This window comes from Engraulis encrasicolus, chromosome 12, assembly GCF_034702125.1.
Source record: "Engraulis encrasicolus isolate BLACKSEA-1 chromosome 12, IST_EnEncr_1.0, whole genome shotgun sequence".
Lineage (NCBI taxonomy): Eukaryota > Metazoa > Chordata > Actinopteri > Clupeiformes > Engraulidae > Engraulis > Engraulis encrasicolus.
Genome location: NC_085868.1, coordinates 42291782 through 42311781, shown reverse-complemented (window position 1 = coordinate 42311781; position 20000 = coordinate 42291782). Strand labels below are relative to the sequence as shown.

General features: G+C 44.3%; 3 protein-coding genes across 7 annotated transcripts in view; all 3 read right to left on the bottom strand.

The window, feature by feature from the left end:
- The window catches only part of LOC134459825 (homeobox protein PKNOX1-like), a 15947-nt gene extending 15769 nt beyond the window's left edge, over positions 1 to 178 (bottom strand). For 4 of the 5 annotated variants that reach the window (XM_063212274.1, XM_063212278.1, XM_063212276.1 and 1 more), the window contains exon 1: positions 1 to 95. This exon is cut by the window's left edge. The gene's annotated coding sequence lies outside the window, so the exon portion shown is untranslated. The other variant, XM_063212275.1, reaches the window with a different exon arrangement.
- A 30-nt stretch (positions 179 to 208) lies between these two features.
- Positions 209 to 10888, bottom strand: LOC134459824 (mucin-2-like). The gene is made up of 7 exons (XM_063212273.1): positions 10577 to 10888; positions 10176 to 10278; positions 8163 to 8268; positions 4114 to 7116; positions 3001 to 3064; positions 2427 to 2551; positions 209 to 715 (listed from the first exon to the last, which is right to left on the bottom strand). The coding sequence occupies exons 2-7, from the start codon at positions 10218 to 10220 to the stop codon at positions 684 to 686; spliced, it is 3375 nt and encodes a 1124-aa protein (XP_063068343.1). The 5' UTR covers positions 10221 to 10278; positions 10577 to 10888; the 3' UTR covers positions 209 to 683.
- A 738-nt stretch (positions 10889 to 11626) lies between these two features.
- smc5 (structural maintenance of chromosomes 5) overlaps positions 11627 to 20000 on the bottom strand; it is a 27751-nt gene continuing 19377 nt past the window's right edge. The window contains exons 19-24 of the mRNA XM_063212272.1: positions 19396 to 19491; positions 15766 to 15870; positions 15206 to 15325; positions 13903 to 14082; positions 13354 to 13449; positions 11627 to 12612 (exon numbers count right to left, since the gene is read on the bottom strand). Of these exons, the coding sequence (XP_063068342.1) occupies positions 12484 to 12612; positions 13354 to 13449; positions 13903 to 14082; positions 15206 to 15325; positions 15766 to 15870; positions 19396 to 19491 (726 nt within the window). The 3' untranslated portion in view covers positions 11627 to 12483. The remainder of the gene's footprint in view (positions 12613 to 13353; positions 13450 to 13902; positions 14083 to 15205; positions 15326 to 15765; positions 15871 to 19395; positions 19492 to 20000) is intronic.

The following is a 20000-nucleotide window of genomic DNA, read 5'->3' as shown; positions in this document are numbered from 1 at the left end:
TAACCATGAGATGGGAGGAGACATGACGTTTCAGCGGCAAAGGGCCTGGCCCCCGAGGCTTCAGAGGAAGGCAGTCAGACTCCACGCTGCTCTTTGCCGTCTAAAATATTCATTGGACACAGTTGGCCTTGCTCTATGCTCTATTAAAAGAAATCGTGGTGTTTGGAATGGTATTAGCTAGCCTACAGTGAAAAAAAGACTACAACTCTTAATGGAAACAAAGTGCATTTTAATCAAATTGCATTTCACAAACCCCTGTATGTTTGCATTTGGTCTTGCTGTGCATTTCGTGACTGTGACCCTGTGGTGTTCAGCACACCTTTTGTATTCACATATTCTATAACTTGCATGTCTGGCCCTGCGGTGGCCCTCCGGTAGGGCACTCGCCTCCCATGCGGACTGAGTTGACCCAGGTTCGATTTCCGGCCCGGGTCCTTTGCCGACTCCTCCCCGTCTCTCTCCCCATTCACTTCCTGTATACCTCTCATACTGTCCTGTCCATAATAAAGTCTAAAAAAAAGAAAAAGTTGTACATGTCTAGGACAAAATGTGTCAACACAGCATACATTTGGAGCTTTGGCAAATTCACACACTCTCACACGACCCCGATTCACGATGGGCCCCAAACTCTGATCCACTGTAGTCCTGTAGTTCCAGGCATGACTTGCCGACAGCCTAGTTCCTTATTTAGTGTGCACTTCATCCAGGTTGGGCTCTGCAATTAGATGGAAAAGGTACAAAACAACACCAGTTTGAAGGAGTATTTTTTGTGATAACAATGGACACGATCATGATGAAGCAGTGCTGCTTTTGCTAGGCAGCGTGCATCCGCAAATCCGCCAGTTTGATGCATTGTGGTAGCTAGAATTCATCAAACTGACAAAGTGCACATAGGCCTACACGCTGCCTAGCGCAGTTAGAACATTCTAACCAGAATGCATCAAACTGGCAAAGTGTGCATGCGCCCTGCCTAGCAAAAGCAACACTGCTTTATCACGAATGTGCCCATTGTCATCACATTAAAAATGTGCACAATGAATGTTGATGCAGTACACTACTCTTGTGCCTTGCATGGATTGATTCATGTGAAAGTGAAAGTGAAAGTGAAAGCCCATTGGGAAACTCCAACTCCCATTGTCATTGTGACACAGCACTCCACAGCACACAAGTGAACACTGCACACTGCACACAACGAAATTGCATTTATGCCTCACCCGTGCAAGGGGGCAGCCCTCAGTGGCGCCCCATGGGGAGCAGTGCGGTGGGACGGTACCATGCTCAGGGTACCTCAGTCATGGAGGAGGATGGGGGAGAGCACTGGTTGATTACTCCCCCCACCAACCTGGCGGGTCGGGAGTCGAACCAGCAACCTCTGGGATGCAAGTCTGACGCCCTAACCGCTCACCCATGACTGCCCTCAATGATGTATGACTCTGTGGCCCCCTGGGCCAGAAAACTAAAAAGCCATGGGTGTTGCTGGTTTACAAAAAGATCCGGACAGATGGTAGAGGCCCAATGTTGTTGTGGGTTCAAGAAAATGTGAAAATACAATTGTTAAAAGTGTCATTTTTGTGAGGGAGGAAACCAACGCACACCAGAGGTTTCGAGGTGCAGGTAGCGGGTGCAAGATCAATTTTGTAGAAGAAGGTACCGCACACTCTTGTCCATCGTGCTGCAATTTATTGACAAACAACGTTTCGGCCCGTATGGCCTTTCTCAAGTTTTTTGAGAAAGGCCAGACGGGCCGAAACGTTGTTTTGTCAATAAATTGCAGCACGATGGACAAGAGTGTGCGGTACCTTCTTCTACAAAAGTGTCATTTTAACACAATATGAAAAAGAAAATAATAGAGGCTTGGGCTTCAGGGTCCCCTTGATTCTTGGGTTGCTGGGGCCTGGGCCTGGGCCTGGGCCTGGTAGACACCCATACAGACAGTAATCCATCCTTGGTGCCTTGCAGGATGTGTTGTGACTGTGCGCATTGTGAAACTTTGTCTTTGTGTGTGTGTGTATCTGTGTGTGTGTGTGTGTGTGTGTGTGTGTGTGTGTGTGTGTGTGTGTGTGTGTGTGTGTGTGTGTGTGTGTGTGTGTGTGTGTGTGTGTGTGTGTGTGTGTGTGTGTGTGTGTGTAGACTGTGTTGTGGAATGTATGTATGCAGACTGTGTTGTGGAATGTATGTATGCTTGTGGTATGTCTTCGGAGTGTGCTCGAGGATGAGTTGCAATAACTGCTGTAAATGGTGTGTGTGTGTGTGTGTGTGTGTGTGTGTGTGTGTGTGTGTGTGTGTGTGTGTGTGTGTGTGTGTGTGTGTGTGTGTGTGTGTAAGGATGATTTGTGGAGAGGGAGAGAGAGAGAGAGACAGAGAGAGAGAGAGAGAGAGGGACAGAGAAACAGAGAGAAGGAGAGAGATCAGCGTTGGCCACCCACCAGGGAAGTTGAACTCTGGGAACTGTGTGAGGTCATGACCCCCGTACAGCCTCTGCAGCTTGGCCTCCTCCTCTGCCAGGCGATGCTGAAACTCTGAGCCATCCTCCAACCGCCCTTCGCCAGCCCTGCGCACGTGTGTGTGTGTGTGTGTGTGTGTGTGTGTGTGTGTGTGCACGCGAGTGCGTGTGTGTGTGTGTGTATGTGTGTGTGCGTGCGTGTTTTCAAATGCGCATGAGAATAAGTGCAGGGAAATTAATTACATAAATGTAATAATTTGTGAGTGTGTGGAATGGATGGACATTGCATTTGATTTGCATTTATGTAAGTGCGCGCAATGGCCAGTCCAGAATGCATTTACATGAGTGAGCAATATTGTTGATGCAAGTTGTTCGTGTGTGTGTGTGTGTGTGTGTGTGTGTGTGTGTGTGTGTGTGTTAATTTTTTGAGTGCATAATGTCGTGAGAGAGACACAGAGCATCAGACAAAGCACAGAGTTGAGATAGGGGGATAGCCATCAGCACAGCTAAGTAAAGATGCAAAGAGCAATTTGTTGATCTGAGATCGAGCTGCTTACATTTTGAGGTCCGCGTACTCCCTAATCTTCTCCAGGAAGAGCCGCTGCACTGGGTCCAGGTGAGCTGTTGGACACATCACCAGGGACTTTTTAATTAATTAGGAGATTATAGATTATAGATTAAACACAGACTTTTATATCACCGCATTTGTATTATTCATACAAGGAACATAATCACTGCAGTCCCTGACACAAGACGCATACCAAGTCCCATCAGAGACTTTCAAATTAAATTATAGATAGAAAGAAGGTGATATCAAAGCATTATGATCCTTTGTTCAGGAAGCATTACCGTGGGAGCCCCTCACACAACACACCAGGTCTCACCAGAGGTTTTTAAAAATAGAAGATTATAAAAAGACTTTGATATCACACCATTAGGATTCCTTATGCACAGTCACAGAAGCCCCTCACACAAGACTCATACCATTGCAAACCACTAGGTAGAGCTTGATGCCCAAGTTTGGACTGCAGGAATCACCACTATACAGTATGACTGATAACTTAGTCAGGCTTTGTTACTATCTTGTGTGAGACTGGTTGGTTACATGCAGGAAATAATAGCAATTGTACCAAGGGAAGGATGACAAAAACGGCATCTCAGATCTGATTTACAATGTTAAAATGTATACATGCACCTCTTGTGATTGTAAATAGATGTGTATTATGTGTGGTAATACATGGCGTTGTTAATTAATATCTTCTTTATCCATTGACATGCTGTATCAGACTGTGCTCACAATTGGAAATAATGTGACAAGGGGACAATTTAATGTTAAGAAGTATCACTTAAAAAAAGGTTCCTCATTGCATTTCTTGAAGTGCTCTGAACTATATATAAACTACTATATAAGCTACTGTTTGTAATCTAAGAATTTACCCTGTCTAGGTGGCAAAGAAATAGCATTTAGTTTCACTAAGGGTGCAAGTACAGCTACCACTATATCTTTTTGTCAATTTTGTCAAGTTCACTTGTTGCATAGGCTATTGGATGCAATGCTGGGATGGGGAGGGATATATGATGCACCTACGACAGTACTATACTGGGTTAGAGTTGGGTGAGAAAACTCAGACAAAACCAAGCGGAGCGGGTATTAAAACTAGCACAAGTACCCTCTATGCTCGGCGGGCTAACTTCCTCTGTGGTCACTCCTGCCAACACATCTGTAGGGCCATCCTGGGTCTCCTCCACTGGAGAATCTGTTAAACCAACTGCTGCTGCTGGGATGAGGCTCTCAGCTGCATCTTCAGGTGTCTGCTGCTGAGTGGCGGCAGCAGCAGCAGGTTCATCTGTGAGATCATCCGCTGCCACTTGTGGGACATGATGTGCTACTGCGTCATCTGTGGTCGCAACAACTTCAGGAGTCTCTTCGTCTAGAATGGTCGCACTAGCTTCCACTGGGTCAGACGTAGTTGTGGATGCAAGTGGCTCGGCAGATGCTGTAGAAAGGGTGTCTTCATGCTGTGCAGCAGAGGAAGCTGTGTCTGAGATTTCTGAGGCGATTGTGTGTATGAGTGTTGCAGCGGTAACTGAGGTTAAGACCGGCGTGACAAGTGTATCTGTACCTGAAGGTATTTCAGAGGTGGCTGTGTCGGTGGGTGTTACGGAAGCAACTGACCCCTGGGGATCTGTGGAGGGCATTTCTGCGGTAAGTGCGTCTGAGGGTGTGGCAGAGGTCAGTGGGTCTGAAACTGATTGCGTTATTGTTGAAGGGGTGTCCCCATGCAGCATATCTAAGGGTTCTGTAGATGGAATTGCATCACTGGGTGTTTCCAAGGTAACTGTGTCTGAAGTGGCAGTTAGTTGGTCTGAAGGGGGCGTGGTGAGCACGTCTGTCAGAAGCGAATCTGAGGGTGTCACCATGGAAACGGTGTCAGTGGAGGGTGTTGTTGAGGCAACCGGCTCTGTGATGGCTGTAGACATTTCTTGTGCTGTTGTTTCCAAAGGAGGGGTGTCCAAGGCTGTCGTCATAGAAACAACTGGCTCTTTGGATGCTGTAGGGATACTGTCTGTAGCTACAGTCTCCGAGGACATGTCTGTGGGGATGTCTGAAGACACCACGGGCTGCTGTAATGGTGAAGATTCTGTTGCCCCTTGACCTTCTGGAGTCATAGCCTCAGGTGCTGGTGTCACAACAGACTGTAATTGGGGCTCGGAATCAAGCAGAACAATGTCTTTAGGAGGCAGCGAGGTGGAGGTGGTGGAGGCTTCTGATGATGCAGCATCACTGGTCACCGTGGTCACCGTTGCTGCTACTGCTTCTGATGATGCAGCATCACTGGTCACCGTGGTCACCGTTGCTGCTACTGCTTCTGATGATGCAGCATCACTGGTCACTGTGGTCACCGTTGCTGCTACTGCTTCTGATGATGCAGCATCACTGGTCACTGTGGACACCGTTGCTGCTGCTGCTACTGTTGTATCTGGCACAGACTCAAGAAACTGCCCGACCTCTAGGAGCGACACGGCCTCTAGCTGGGCTGTGAGATCTGGGACTGCTGCGTCCTTAAGAGACGGAGCGATTTCCAACAGGGACATGGCATCATCGGCAGCTGCAGTTGGTGACAAAGAGTCACTACTAAGATCAGTCTGAGGTGAAGCTGCTGTTGCTGCCACCACATCAGAGCCTCCTTCTGTTTCTCCTAAAGTTGCAGAGATGTCCTGCAAAAACTCCTCAACTTCAAAAAGAGACACTGCTTCTAATGATGGAGTAAGGTCAGGCACGGTCACGTCCTCTAAGGATATTGTGGGCTGGGAAGGAGACTTTGAGCGGTCTGTGGCGTCTGCTGCAGGTACAGTCTCTAGAAAAGAAGCAACCTCCAGAAGAGAAACTGCCTCTAAGTGGGCAGTCAAATCAGGCACATCTGAGTCTTCTAAAAACGGCGCTATTTCAAGCCCGCCGCTGACTTCTGAAGGTGCTATAGCATCCGCAGCAGGAGTGGAAGAGGGAGCTTCTGCACTGCCGTCTTCAGCTGTCGCCGGTTTAAGTTGAGAGACGGTGGTTGCCAAAAAAGACTCCATCTCGAGGAGGGAGACTACATCAAGATCAAGTGAGAGATCAGGTATGACAACATCCTCGAGTACTACAGTGTCGGCGTCCAAAGGGAACTCCTCTGCAGAGGTAGATGACGTGACCTCGCTGGTTACCTCTGTGGCAGAAACAACCTCAGCATTGGATGATACCCGAGGAATGACTTGAACGATAGTTAGTGTGTCTGTTACCTCCATAATAGTCTCTGTGGCCATAGTCTCCGGTGCTTCTGTTTCCCGTTGGGTAACTGATACAATGTCCTCTGGGGGGGCAGCGACTGCCACATCTTCCCGTAGGACACTTTCCGTTTCTTCAGCACTTGTTGAAGCGACAGCTTGAGAAATGGAATCAGTGGGGGGAAGTGAGTCTGAAGGGGAGAGGGAGGAGTCTATAGCAGAGACAGGGGAGGGGTCAGACAGGGATTCACTGTCCATGGTAGAAAAAGGGGAGGTGGTCTGTGAAATTCTACCAGCGTCTACATCAACAACAAGAGAGGGGGATGCAGGCTGATGTTCTGCTGGGGTAGGTACCTCTACCACAACATCTACAACAACTCGAGTACCTGTTGTCTCCTGAGAGGCGGTAGTGGATTGAGATTCAGTTAGTTCACTTTGCTTTACTACAGCACTCGCAGAGAGAGCCTCCATAACAACAGGGCTGCTGGCGTCATGATCAGGCTGAGGAGAGGCAGCGCCATCATGTGGTGACGGCAGTGAGGTACTAGTAGACGCCGCCTCCGCTGCTGATGCTCCAGACACGGTAGCAGGAGAGGAAGAGGAAGATACCCCAACGGGCAGATGGGCAGCAGTAGCAGCAGCTGCAGCCTTAAAGTCCACTGATGATGATGGCGCTGGTCTTAATGGAAGGGGTGGTGGGGGGGCAGCAGATGCAGGATCTGAAGCAGGCAGTGGACTAGACGTCTTCACAGTTGACGGTGCAGGTGCAATAGGTTTGGTCAGTCTGGAAGCATCTTTCACAGCGAGCTTGGTGGCTGTGGATGTGGCTGGTCTGGCCGCAGGAGGCTTCATCCCCAGAGAGAGGAGCAGCTGGGCTACATCCAGCTTGGGCTTCGGCTTGGCCTTTTCTGTCAACAAATAGAGGCAGGACAGTATTAAGCCATTGTGGTGACCCCGGACACTATACCTCACTGGTGCCCCCTTTACAAACAATATTTGTTAAGTTTGTGTCTTGTGGTGCCCCCTCACTGGTCAAAAATGGCTTGTGGCCCTGGGCACTATGCCACTGGCCCTTACGGATAACAATGAATAGAGGGTTGGGAGCGTTATCGTTTTCTCAGTACTCTTTTCACCTCTGGTAAACATACAGTAGCTATTGAAGTTCATCCAGCAGAGGATAGATGGTGAACACATGATAAATAATCAAAAGGTCAAAAAGGGAGTCATTCACTATTTCCTAATGTCAAGTGTATGAGCTTTGGTAGCGTGTCAGTCTTCATAGTCACGCCCAGTGATTGGATACTCTTTGGTGAACTCTGCGGCATCCAATCACTGGGTGTGACTACGAAGGTTGACCCACTTCGAAGGGTGCACACTAGACATTGGGAAATAACCAGAGACTAGCTACTATTCGCGCCCAGAGAGATCAGCAACTGGGCTACATCCAGTTTTGAGGTTTTTTTTTGCAAAACGGTGTATTTCCATTTTGTAGAATGTTGGGAAATTGTCTTTTTTGTATTGGGCATTCCATTGCATTGCATTGCATTGCATTGCAAAATGCATTTTTATTTAGGTTGAAAAGTATGTTGTCACAATATTTGAAAATAAAATGCAAAAGTCAAAAATGGTGGATACACTGTTTTGCAAATAAACTCTTTAAATACTGTAGCTATGAAGGTTCACCCCTCATAGGATCTATAATGAACACACTAGTGGTAAATAATCAAGAGGGAGTCATTGACTAATTGCTACTCATTATTGGTACGTAACCATTGCCAACTTGCATAATGTCTTCTCAAAACATGTACATTGAATTACTTCACACATGAATCTAAGGTTTATTTTAAACATATCCCCTAAAACATACAATATCAACATTTTAAATGGGTGAGCAATGTTGGCAAACGCAGGGAGAGAATAGGCTTACAAGTAGGCTGTGGTTGGTTGAACTTACTGACGTGTGTTCTCCTGACGTCCTTGTATTGTGAGCCTCCCAATTTACTGCTGTAGCTGGCAACAAAGAGTCTGTTCCAACTGGCACACACGTTGACCTGGAACGACTTGTAATCAGGGAAAACAGACAGGGTTATTGACAATCAGCGACTGACTACTACACCTCATGTCAATACAACTCAGACTCAACTATAACAGGACAAAGAAATATCAGAGACCTACTGTGACACCTGCGTGTCGGATTACACCTAGAGCGTACTGTCTGAGAGGCTGAAAAAGTTTAGGCAGCCCAGACGGGCTATAAAACACATCTCATACATTTCAAAGAATGGCTAGGTCTTGGCCGACTCCAAAACTCTTTCAAGGGTCTCGTCAACCGCGAGAGGGCCCCAAGCAAATATTTAAATAATGAAATAAATCTACAAGTTTCTTTTGTTTCGGACAAGAAAAAGTTTTTTTTACATTTTTTACCAGACATGTTCACATGTGACCCTCTGAAGAAGAAGTTTCACCATGAAGTCCAGTTGGAGTGCTTCCTGGAACTGTCTAGTTTTTTTAAGATGGTGCTCTTTGGTGACAGGCTTGGTTGATTTAAAAAAAAAGTTTTAGAAATACCAAGGCACTCATCTTCTTTGTAATTAAAATGCCTTTATTTATATATATATTTATATATTTATATATATATATATATTATATAGTTATATATATATATATTTATATTATTTATTTATTATAACAAAATAAAGGCATTTTAATTACAAAGAAGATGAGTTTTGTAATTAAAATGCCTTTATTTATATATATATTTATATATTTATATTATTTATTTATTATAACAAAATAAAGGCATTTTAATTACAAAGAAGATGAGTGCCTTGGTATTTCTAAAACTTTTTTGAGAGGAAGTTTCACCGTTGGAACATGTCGGGTAAAAGATAAAAAAACTTTTACATGTCTGAAACAAAATAAACTTTGATATAGAAAGATTTGATATAACTTGAAGAAAAAATGAACGTCATGCATCTATTAAAATAATGAACATTTGAACCAAAAGCACCACTGCTGTGATTAAGTTTGGGCTGTTCACTATCTAGGGCTTGCGGGCCACAAGCGGCTGCCTGTCAAGCCTGATGACAAGACGCGCCTCTGCTGAGATGGGCTATGAAATGACTATATTATGGGGATGAAGCAACAACCATAAAATGAGTTAACATCATGCCTCTATGTTTAATAGTGGGCTTCAATGAATAGTCTTTCCAGATACGTTTACTGGTAGTTAAAGTGGACACCTTAAATTAAATGACTAGTGAGAGAGGAACAATTTTGGATCATTGAAGGGAAGAGCTGTTTACCCATTGTTTCACAGTTCATTTATGTGCATTAGCTAGACTAACTACTGTTTTAACTTAAGGACTTATCTTGGTTTAATCACGTTTCTATTTTGCACCGATAGCCTATATCAAGGTGTCTGCCAAATTAGGAGCTTCATTGTGTTTGAGCGTGCGCGCATGACATGCCCAATGTATGTGCGCGCACTGCGCACAGAGGACGCTTTTTATGTTTTTGTATCAGGCTCCTTTTTTGACAGTAGCCTATAGGCCTACTATACAGTATACCATAATTATTTCACTTGTAATGTTTTGCACGACTGGAGGACCTCTAAGCCCGTCTCCAGTGGGCGCTGTTCCTTCTCCTCTTGCAATAGCGCTCTCCATGGTCGTAGAATGTGGTAAAGCGCCCTCTCGCAAACGCATAGCATTTTATCAGCGCTCTGCTGTTCGTTTCTACAGTATGTTTGGTTTTGTTATCAGATAGTTAATTTTACTCACACATTAAGTCCTCGAATCGCTACAAACAGAGCAGCATTTATCGGCGCGACTGGTTTTGACAGGGAACAGATCTGACGTGCCAAGATTGGGTAACAGTGGTAAACATGGTGGTATAGGCTACGTGCCTATATGGAAGGGGTCATAACCAGGGAAGGTGCAAAAGGGTTATAACTACATGAATATACCTTCAAACCACAACTTCGCCCCATTCTGAGGAAGGAGACGGCCATGGTGATTGCACTTCGATTCCTGCGCAGAGGAATTACCAGAGATTTCTGCGTCTCTTTTCTGAAAGAACCAAGATAGTACAGGTCGTTCCAGACATGCAGTTACGAAATTGCACAGCGAATTGGCACTAGCTCCAAACAGTTGCTTCTTTTAACACCAGAAGACGTATTTACTGAATCAAGAATGCTCAAATTAGTAATACTTGGTGAGTAAAGCGCACATGAGCATTTGAGTTACGATGTAAACAAAGCACAGAGCAATCAATGTTGTGCGCTCTCTGGTGCAAAGTTATTCCTAAAACCGACTGGTAATATGTAGGCTATAGGCAAACAAAATAGCAGATATTAAAGTGTGTCACCAAAAAGGACTCGTCGGGCTGTCAGGTTGTCACTCCATCGCTGTTGTGTAAGCTCAGCTGGACATCTCAAGTTGGACACACCCCCACTGAACACTGCCGTACCGAGCGCTTTTACGAGGCACGCACGTGTACATTATGTTCTTGCCTCCACATTGCATGATACCGCTACTTGTAGTATGTTGTCGTTATAGGTAGGGTGCGCATATCCAAAGTCACTTGTTGCAGGTGCCAGACAAAAGTGTCATACTGACTCAGACAGTTGGTTAAGGTTGGTCTGGGAAACCATTTAGAGTCGCCTAGAATTCAAATGGGGTCGCCTGAAATGTCTGGGAGTGTGAGTGAAAAAAGAATACTGATAAATATGACCAATTCATGTAACATCTATCCAATATTCTCTTGGAAGCACCATTTACAATATATCATATCCATCTACAGGTTTTATACCCTACTACAGCTTTTGTAGCTCAGTGATGTTTTCATTTTTATTATGGAAAGAAAATGTGTATGGGGTCCCCAGGTCCCAAAAATGGAGTCCCATGCCAAAAAAGGTTGGGAACCACTGCTTTATTAACTTAAAACAGCAACGTTTCGATCACCCTGGATCTTCGCCAGGCATACCTTCAACTGCTAGTCTGTTTACACTGCCAGTCAGATGTGAGAATTGTATTTCCATTCCACTTGGGAATGTCCAAGGAAATGTTCAATAGTGATTTGGCACTTACACTTCACAGGCATAAGCCAGCCATGGCAGTAAATTGATGATTACTATGACTCTATGAACGTAGTAAAGTTAGTTTTTGAATTAGACATTCACAGATAGACTGTTGCATCAAGGTTTTGGTCAAAACAGAATTTCTTACCCTGATTTACAGGATTTCAGATTTTGAACATGTCCTTATAATAACCACAAAATATTCCAACTGGGGTCTTCAGTACTTTCATGTCAAAATAACCCTTACCAGGCATGAAACATGCTTTTCAACTGACACACACAGACATGCAAACACACCTGCCCCGAGGCCAAACCATAAAAGTGAATAAACACGAAAAGCATTTCAAAACAACTTTATTTTTACTTGGCACTAAAGAACTTCCTTGGCACCAAAGAACTTAGACAAGAACAAGAACTTCGACAAACTTTCACTTAAACAAACTTTGAGAACTTTAACAATCAACAAATTTTAACTTTAACAAACACTTAAAAAACTTAACTGAGAATGTACATATAGATATTTTCTAGATGTTAACGAGTGTGCGTTTTTGTGTGTGTGCGCGCGCGTCACACAGTAGGGGATGACACCCCTGGTGCCACAGGTCATTTGCCGCATTCGTGATGGTGCATTGCTGCTTTTGCTGTGCAACGCATATACGCACTTAGCCATTTTAATGCATTCTGTAACCAAAGAACTTAAACAATCAACAAATTTAAACAAACATAAAAAAACTAACTGAGAATGTACATATAGATATTTTCTAGATATGTTAACAAGTGTGACTTTCCAAGTGTGCACACGGCGGGGTTTGCACTTTCTGGTTAGACATTTTTTATTCTGCTTAGAAAATTCTTATTCTAATTCTAATTCCGACTAGAATGAAATGGCCAAGTGTGCATGCGCGGTGCACAGCAAAAGCAGCAATGCGGTGCCATGACGAAGGCGGTCATTGTTTTCCAGTGGCGTTACTTGCTCTGGTTCAGACTCCTCCTTCAGTTGCAGGACACGTACTGTCAGCAGGGGGTGGCGGCAGATCACATACTCAAACAGCCATCACGCCCCACTCTTTAGAGCTAAAACGAACCCTTGCAGTACTCAAAGAATATTTCTCCAAGGCTGAATTGTCCGTAATGTGCCACTACCCCCCGCTGACAGTACGTGTCCTGCAACTGAAGGAGGAGTCTAAATAGACCTTTACTTGCTCTGGCGTGCACGGCGTCGCTGGAAGGCCTGGCTGCTCCAGTCACGGGGCGGCAGCATGTGGGGCCCGTTATGGACACACAACACACTCATGTCCTCAGCATACTGCAGATTCTGGAGGAGCTGGAGACAGATACACACACACAGGTGTTACAATAGGAAAAGACACACATACACACACACACACGTTACAATAGGAACACAAATGTACACGTACACGTACAGGGTGCGATTTGTTGGGGGGGATGGGGGGATTGTTTCCCCTTTCTGGTCTTGATATCGCTACTTTTTCTACATAATTTTATTACAGTTCAATGTAATTCCATTGATATTAATTAAAATCTGAAACGTATCCCCCCTTCTGGTTTTCCGACAAATCACACCCTGCGTACACACACACACACACGTACACACACACCCACACACACACACACACACACACACAGAGACCTTACCTTAAAAATGTGAAACTTTTATCACAGTGATCAATTCTTGCCCTCAACCACTTTACCAGTACTTTGCAATTTCAACATTGTGTTCTCCTGCTTTTTTTCTGAAACACATTTAACTTGGCCTGGTTCTCTCTAATGGGCAGGTCTTTTATATTGTGTACCTCACTTCTCCATTGCACTTTTATCTTTTTAAATCTTACTCTGTGCATAAATAATTATATTTTGGATTAGGATTTTGCGCAATCATTATTTTAATCCTTTATCTTTTATGATGTATTGTGCAAGTGTATGTATTTGTGTGTGTTTTGCTACAACTGCAAAACAATTGCCCAAGCTGGGACAAATAAAGCTACTTGATTTGATGTTAGCAAGAGCCACTTCAACTTTAAATTCAGCATATGTGTCCATGTACCTTTGGTGTGATGAAGAAGTATTGTGAGGTGGTTCCTTTGCAGGCTGTCCGCACGACAATGTCAAACACTCTCCTCTCATTGACTGGGTCCATGCCCTGTCACACACACACACAAACACAAAAACAACCATTTTAGTGTGAACATTGGCAGGAACTGCATTGCCATTACTTGCCCAAGTATGAAAAACGTGCTGAATGCCCATGCTTTCTGTTTGCTGATAGATGTAAGATGTAAGTAAATACATAATAATAATAATAATAAAGATGTAAGTGATGTCTGTCCCACTGTGATGCACAAGTGTGCACAAGCTGAGGGATGATGTGTAGAGGAACAAGCACAAAAACACATCTGTTTTTAAGTATTTTTGAGAATGGATACAGCTTTTGGAAAATAGCTGTGTGTGTGTGTGTGTGTGTGTGTGTGTGTGTGTGTGTGTGTGTGTGTGAGTGTGTGTGTGTGTGTGTATGTGTGTATGTGTGTATGTGTGTGTGTGTGTGTGTGTGTGTGTGTGTGTGTGTGTGTGTGTGTGTGTGTGTGTGTGTGTTTACCTGGTTGATCTCGTCCACCACCCTGAAGGGGCAGCGGTTGAGTTCCTGCAGTGCCATGAGGTACAGCATGGTGGACACGCTGCGCTCTCCTCCGCTCTGGTGGTGAGGCGTCAACTCGTGCAGCTGCGTGCTGTTACGGAACTTCACTCTGATGCGGATGCCATACTTGTCGTACTCCTCCTACAAAACACACTCACACAAACACAGTGAGCTGGTTGACATGAGGGGCTAGTAGGGTATAATGTATTCTGATGCATATTATTCTATATAATTCTTCATTTGTATATAAAAACTGTTGTACTGTAGTAATAGTCTGCATGTCCAAGTGTTTGTGTTTCTGTTTTTCCTATGGCTCCTGAACGCAAGACAAATTCCCTTTGGAGCAATAAAGGATTAATTAATTACTTAATTCATTCATTCATTAAAATCTATGGAGCATACAGAACTTTCATTGCCCAACATTCCTGTCACTAAAACTCCAATTGAATAGAAGAGAGTTTACAGGGGCACAATGTAGGATGACCTCGTTTGTGCGGTGTCCGTGGCATGCCTGTCTCAAAATCTACAGTCATGAAAAAATGCTGTTTCAATAAACTTGCTGTGAGAATCTTTTTCATCACGGAATGCCAGAAGTTGATACAAATCTGAATACGGTATGTAAAGCGATTTTTCGTATGAGAAGTGTTTCCATGACACTCGTAGCAGACAGCTCTGTGAAAAGTTGCATTTGGGGTTCTCTGACAGCAGACTGTGAAAGTGGTCGTGAGAGTCATCGTTCACTTACTAATGACTGAAATAAGCATGACCCTGACTCGGGACAGTGATTAATTAAACTTTTAATCCTACCTAGAGCCCCTTTAAGTCTGACCTTGATAACACACCTTTAATTACATATGAAGGTTGTAAATGTGACATGTGGATAAAAATAAAAACTCCATTGTAACAGGTGCATTTTAATTTTTACCTTTAAATCCAGATTTTTTTGTATGCGCATTCTAAAATTATGTTTACATGTAAACGGAGGGCCACCACCAATGCGTTTTCAAAATGATCCATACAGTGTAGGAGTCAGGCTTGTACGAAATTCCGAATGGAAAGAATTTCCATTCAAAGTAATGCCATAATACGAACACTAGGTGGTGGTGTTCTATGTACTTTCAATGGGTGGTGTAGATTAAATTCAAAGAAATTCAAGGTAATGGCACCACCTAGTGTTCGTATTATGGCCTTATTTTGAATTGGAATTCTTTCCATACAGAATTTCGTACAAGCCTGATAGGAGTAAACAGCTTCTGAGTCTGACCTCGTTCTCGGTGTGCAGGTCCACTTCCCCAGCACACTGCATGGACCTGAAGAAGTCACTGAAGCGCTCGTTGATCTGCTCCACCAGCTGCCGGAGGGGGTTCAGCCAACGCTCCTTCACCTGCACACAGGACAGAGTATAGAGGAAGGTTATTATTATTAGACAGGGTGTCTACTGGTTTGACCAAATTATTTTTTAAAGACTTTTCAATGCCATTTTGAAAAAAAGAGAGACCAAGACCAACTCGCAAGATATATGAAAATAAAGTGAGAAATTTGACAGTGTGTGTGTGTGTGTGTGTGTGTGTGTGTGTGTGTGTGTGTGTGTGTGTGTGTGTGTGTGTGTGTGTGTGTGTGTGTGTGTGTGTGCGTGCTTGTGTGTAACAAGGACAGGCGATCATAAAGCCCAAAATCCATGCAAGCAATACTGTGCAGGTTCTGTACATGAGGCTACTGAAAGACTTTCCCCCCCCAATGTTCAACAGCACATGGATGTCTGAATGATAAAATCACAAATTTAAGACATTTGGGTTGAAATTTCACACGCACACACAGACACACCTCAGAGATGTTCTGTCTGTAGGTGTCCAGGGCATTCTTCTTCTCCTCCAGTTCTTTCTCCAGATTCTTGATCTCTTGTTCCCTCCGATTATACTCCTCCACAACCTGAACACACACACACACACACACAAAACACAAAGCACACACACACACACACACACACACACACACACACACACACACACACACACACACACACACACACACACACACACACACACACACACAGTAAGGATCTGTGCATACGCCAGACCAACAGTATTTCAATCAAAGATTTCTCATTGTGTAGATTTTAAAACTCTATTTACATGTAAACGGCAGGCCAAAACCAATGCGTTTTCCAAAAAGATCCTGATATGTGTGAAGAGCTTCTTACAGTCTGAATGTTCCCATACGCCAGGGTTTCCCACACAAGGGAACCACATTGAAATATGCAAGGGGGTGCGCAAGAAAGAAAAAAAAAGGAAACCGCTGCCATACGCTGTACCTTCGCATTACCGTAATCAGCAACAGGTGTGAGTTTTACAAGGCTAGTGGGTGAACTACAAAGTCATTAAAGTGTTTATGAAACGAAAACAAATGGTCATTCCCATTAAAGCCTTGTTTTTTCTGATAGCATCGATGAGACTTTGAACCCAATCATCCTGGAGGAACTTGTGAAAATGGCAACTCAAAGTGTGAATTCTGTGAAATTTGGTGTGACTAATGAGCTGGGCTGTGACATCAAAGAGGGGAGTCCCTGGTTTGCTAGTATGGCGATGTGAGAAAACAACACACATTTGATGGACCCACATCTTATAAAGGAACCAAAATTCTGATACAAACATCAGCGTGTCGAAAAACCACACATCCAACCTCATGAGCAAAAAAAAAACAGCAGCACAAATCTATTTCAGAGGCACTGATACATCTGCAGAAAGTGACATGTCTGACAGGTGAAGTGACGATTGTTGACATAGCCTGACAGTTCTTATGTTTATGGTTACNGTTGCTAAGGGCGCTTTGCCATGACCCAAAGATGACATGGCGTGTGTATTTGTTGACAAATGGGGGGCATTTTGATTCAATTGCGCGATATAGTGTAATGTGTCATGTAGGCTACATGCAAAAATATAATCAACTAGAGAAAAAACGGAGGTATTAGGCTGTTGGAAAAACACCCTATATAGCCTGAGTCCTCAGCATATTTTTAGCGTTTATCATTATTATTATTTTTTGTGCTCAAAGTCACAGGCGTTGCGTGTCCCTCAGCCTGACTCTGAGGACGAGGTGTGTCCAAACATCAGCCACACATGCACCACAATACTAAAAACAAACAATCAACGCTTCAAAGTAGGCCTACGCTATGTGCATCTCCGTTTATTCGCTAAGCAGTGTAGCCCAGTCTGTGAGTTGGCTGTCCTCGACCGAGAGCACCACGCTGATGCGCGGATATCCTCCCAAAACCAATATATTGACCAGTTGAATGGCAATCAACAAAAAGTGCATATTCCGAGAGCATTCGCAACGGTTTGGCATGTAATGTGCATTATCCTTTCCTGAAAACAACATACAAAGCAGATGGACAAGGTAAAACAGGGGCAGTTTCAGTCTGCACGCCGGCGATGTCAATTGTTGGAACTGCTTGAGGCAATAGCATTCTCTTCAGTCCAACCATGCCCGCGACCTCCACATTTGTGGTGAAGCACAAGGGGTGGAAATGTGCCAAGCACAACAGTGACCACAAGCTTGCTTCAAAACCACGCATTGGATCCACAGAGCCCTAGCTTGATTTAGCCTTCTCCTTGTTGGCCACAGTTCCATCATTCTTCACAGAAGGGAACTTGTGCAAAGATATTCCTTCTGTCAAGTAGCCATTTTTGCAGCTGGCACCGTTCGGCTCTCCAGCAACACACTGCTTGACACTGCGCTTTGTTTTGGTACTAGCCGCCATTGATCTGAACAAGGTGGAATGAGGTGAACTCACCCCTTCTATGTCACGCATATCATTTGCATAAAATTTGCATGTCACCAAAAAAACACTTTTTGGGAACGTTTTAACATGACTTTTAGGACAAAATATCACCCAGACAATATCCCATTTCATTCACAAGGCTTAGAACTTTCAGAATCTGTCCTGGAAATAGTCAAATTCCTTTACTTTGTTTTCGTTTCATAAACTCTTTAACTGGCCCGAAACAGCAGGCTGATGGAAGAGGAATGCTACTTGCAGGGTCAATTACAGCTACTACGGCATGTGTAACTCTCTGATACACACACATAGAGGTTCCCATTACGATACAGCTGAGGGGAAAATGGGGAATGTGTCTTTCCAGAACGATGACCATGGGAGAGAAATCTGTGCATACAAAGGGAAAGAGACTTTTCAACCCTGTTACAATCTGCACGATTACATTTACATCACACTTGGCTGACCCTTCTATCCAAAGCGACTTACAGTTAAATTAAGTGGAGGGTATTGCTTACCCTGGAGCAGTATGGGCTTAGGTGCCTTGCTCAAGGGCATGTCAGCTATGGGTTAAACTTTCTTCCAACTGGAACTTGCAAGTCTCTTCATTACATGAATTATTTCCTACCAAGTAAGCCACGTCTGCAAAAACACCTTTATTGTGGAGCCTGGTTTATCTCTCTAGGTCGTCCTCAGACGAGCCTTCCATCATTGCTTCCAGTCATCCCGATTCTCCATACATCTTTTCAGTTCGCTGGTACTCTGGGCTCCGGCGTCCTTCTTGAGTATGTCCACAAATGTTAGTGTGGGACGCCCTCTTAACCGGCACCCACGTGATGGTTCCCATAGCACCAGTTTGCTGACTGGCAGTTCTGGGTGCATTTGGCAATGTCATGCAAGTCCCTTACAGCGGTCTTCTCGCTCACCCTTGGTATTCCCTCATATAGGATTTCGTTGGTGCACTCTTACTGATGTTTATGCTCAGAAACAAACTTGTCTGCGCGATGATGCAGACAGCCACACAGTTATTTTCCCGCCCTCTGCAGTGATTTGGTGTGCACACCTGAAAATGTGACTGCCCGCAGACAGCTACGCAGTTAACGGCAGCAGGAGCTGCTGTGATTGGTCCTCTCCACCAGAACCAGAGTGCTCGAGAACAAACAGATACTTCCTTGTTCTAACCTTCACCAGGCTACGGGCTGTGAGATGTTCATTAACCCATTGACGCCTAAGGCACCTGCAAAAAAGGTGCTGAATGCCTGAGCCCTTTTTAAGAAAAGTTGCCCTCAGCCTATAAAAACCTAAATATCTCAGCTTCTGAAGCACATGAAAATATGCTATGAATTGCATTTAAACGCCAAGACCCTCATCTTTCATTAGAATGTGTTCATTCATATCAAACAAACAGAGATTTTTAATAAAGTTCTCTCAAATCTCATGAGCCAAAATGTTGCGTAATGACGCTCCAGGCGCCAGGGCCAATGTTGCGCAACGCAACATCAGGCATCAATGGGTTAAATAAGTTGCCCGTGCTTTGTAGCTTCATTTATTTACACAAACCAAAAATTAAAACCGTCTGCGTTGATCTGTGGGCGACAGGCGGCTAAGAGAGTATATACACAGCCCTTAAGCCTACAGGCAAAGCATAGTTTTCTAACGCATTCACCATTCACATGCCCTACCGTTTCACTGATGCCAGTGAAGAGCTCTGCTCTGGTTCTCTCCTCGCTCAATCTCGCCTCGATGTCCTCCAACGTGTCGGGGAGCATGCTGAACACCTGGGAAACACAGACAGACATGATGAGAAATTATAAAACAATATAGTTACACTGCCAAGATTATACATAAGTTTCCCGTTTGTAAACATTCCTGTCTGTGTGCGCAGCCAGGGAGTCCCTCTTCAACCTCTGATTGTTGGAAACGGCTGTCAATCAAAAAATGTGCTCTCGTGGTTGGCCACTTAGCATCTTGCCCCTCCACACAGCGCGAATGTTTGTAAACAATGGTAGAGAGAGATACAGGGAGATACCGATAGACGTACAGACAGAGAGAGTCAGAGACAGAGAGAGATAGAGAGATACAGACAGACAGAGAGACAGAGAGAGATAGATACTGTAGACTTACAGAGAGAGAGAGAGAGACAGAGAGAGAGAAAGATATACAGAGAGAGGGAGAGATACAGAGAGAGAGAGATAGAGAAAGCGTGCGAGAGGGAGAGATTCAGAGAGAGAGAGAGAAACAGAGAGAGAGAGACAGAGAGAGAGAGATACGTAGAGTGAGGGAGAGA

Excerpts from the sequence above, each read along its gene's own strand:
- LOC134459824 (XM_063212273.1), bottom strand. The coding sequence starts at position 10,220 with ATGGCCGTCTCCTTCCTCAGAATGGGGCGAAGTTGTGGTTTGAAG. Across the intron at positions 8,269-10,175 it reads GGCGAAGTTGTGGTTTGAAG|TCGTTCCAGGTCAACGTGTG; the intron begins GTATATTCATGT and ends CCTGATTACAAG. Across the intron at positions 716-2,426 it reads CCCAGAGTTCAACTTCCCTG|AGCCCAACCTGGATGAAGTG; the intron begins GTGGGTGGCCAA and ends ATCTAATTGCAG.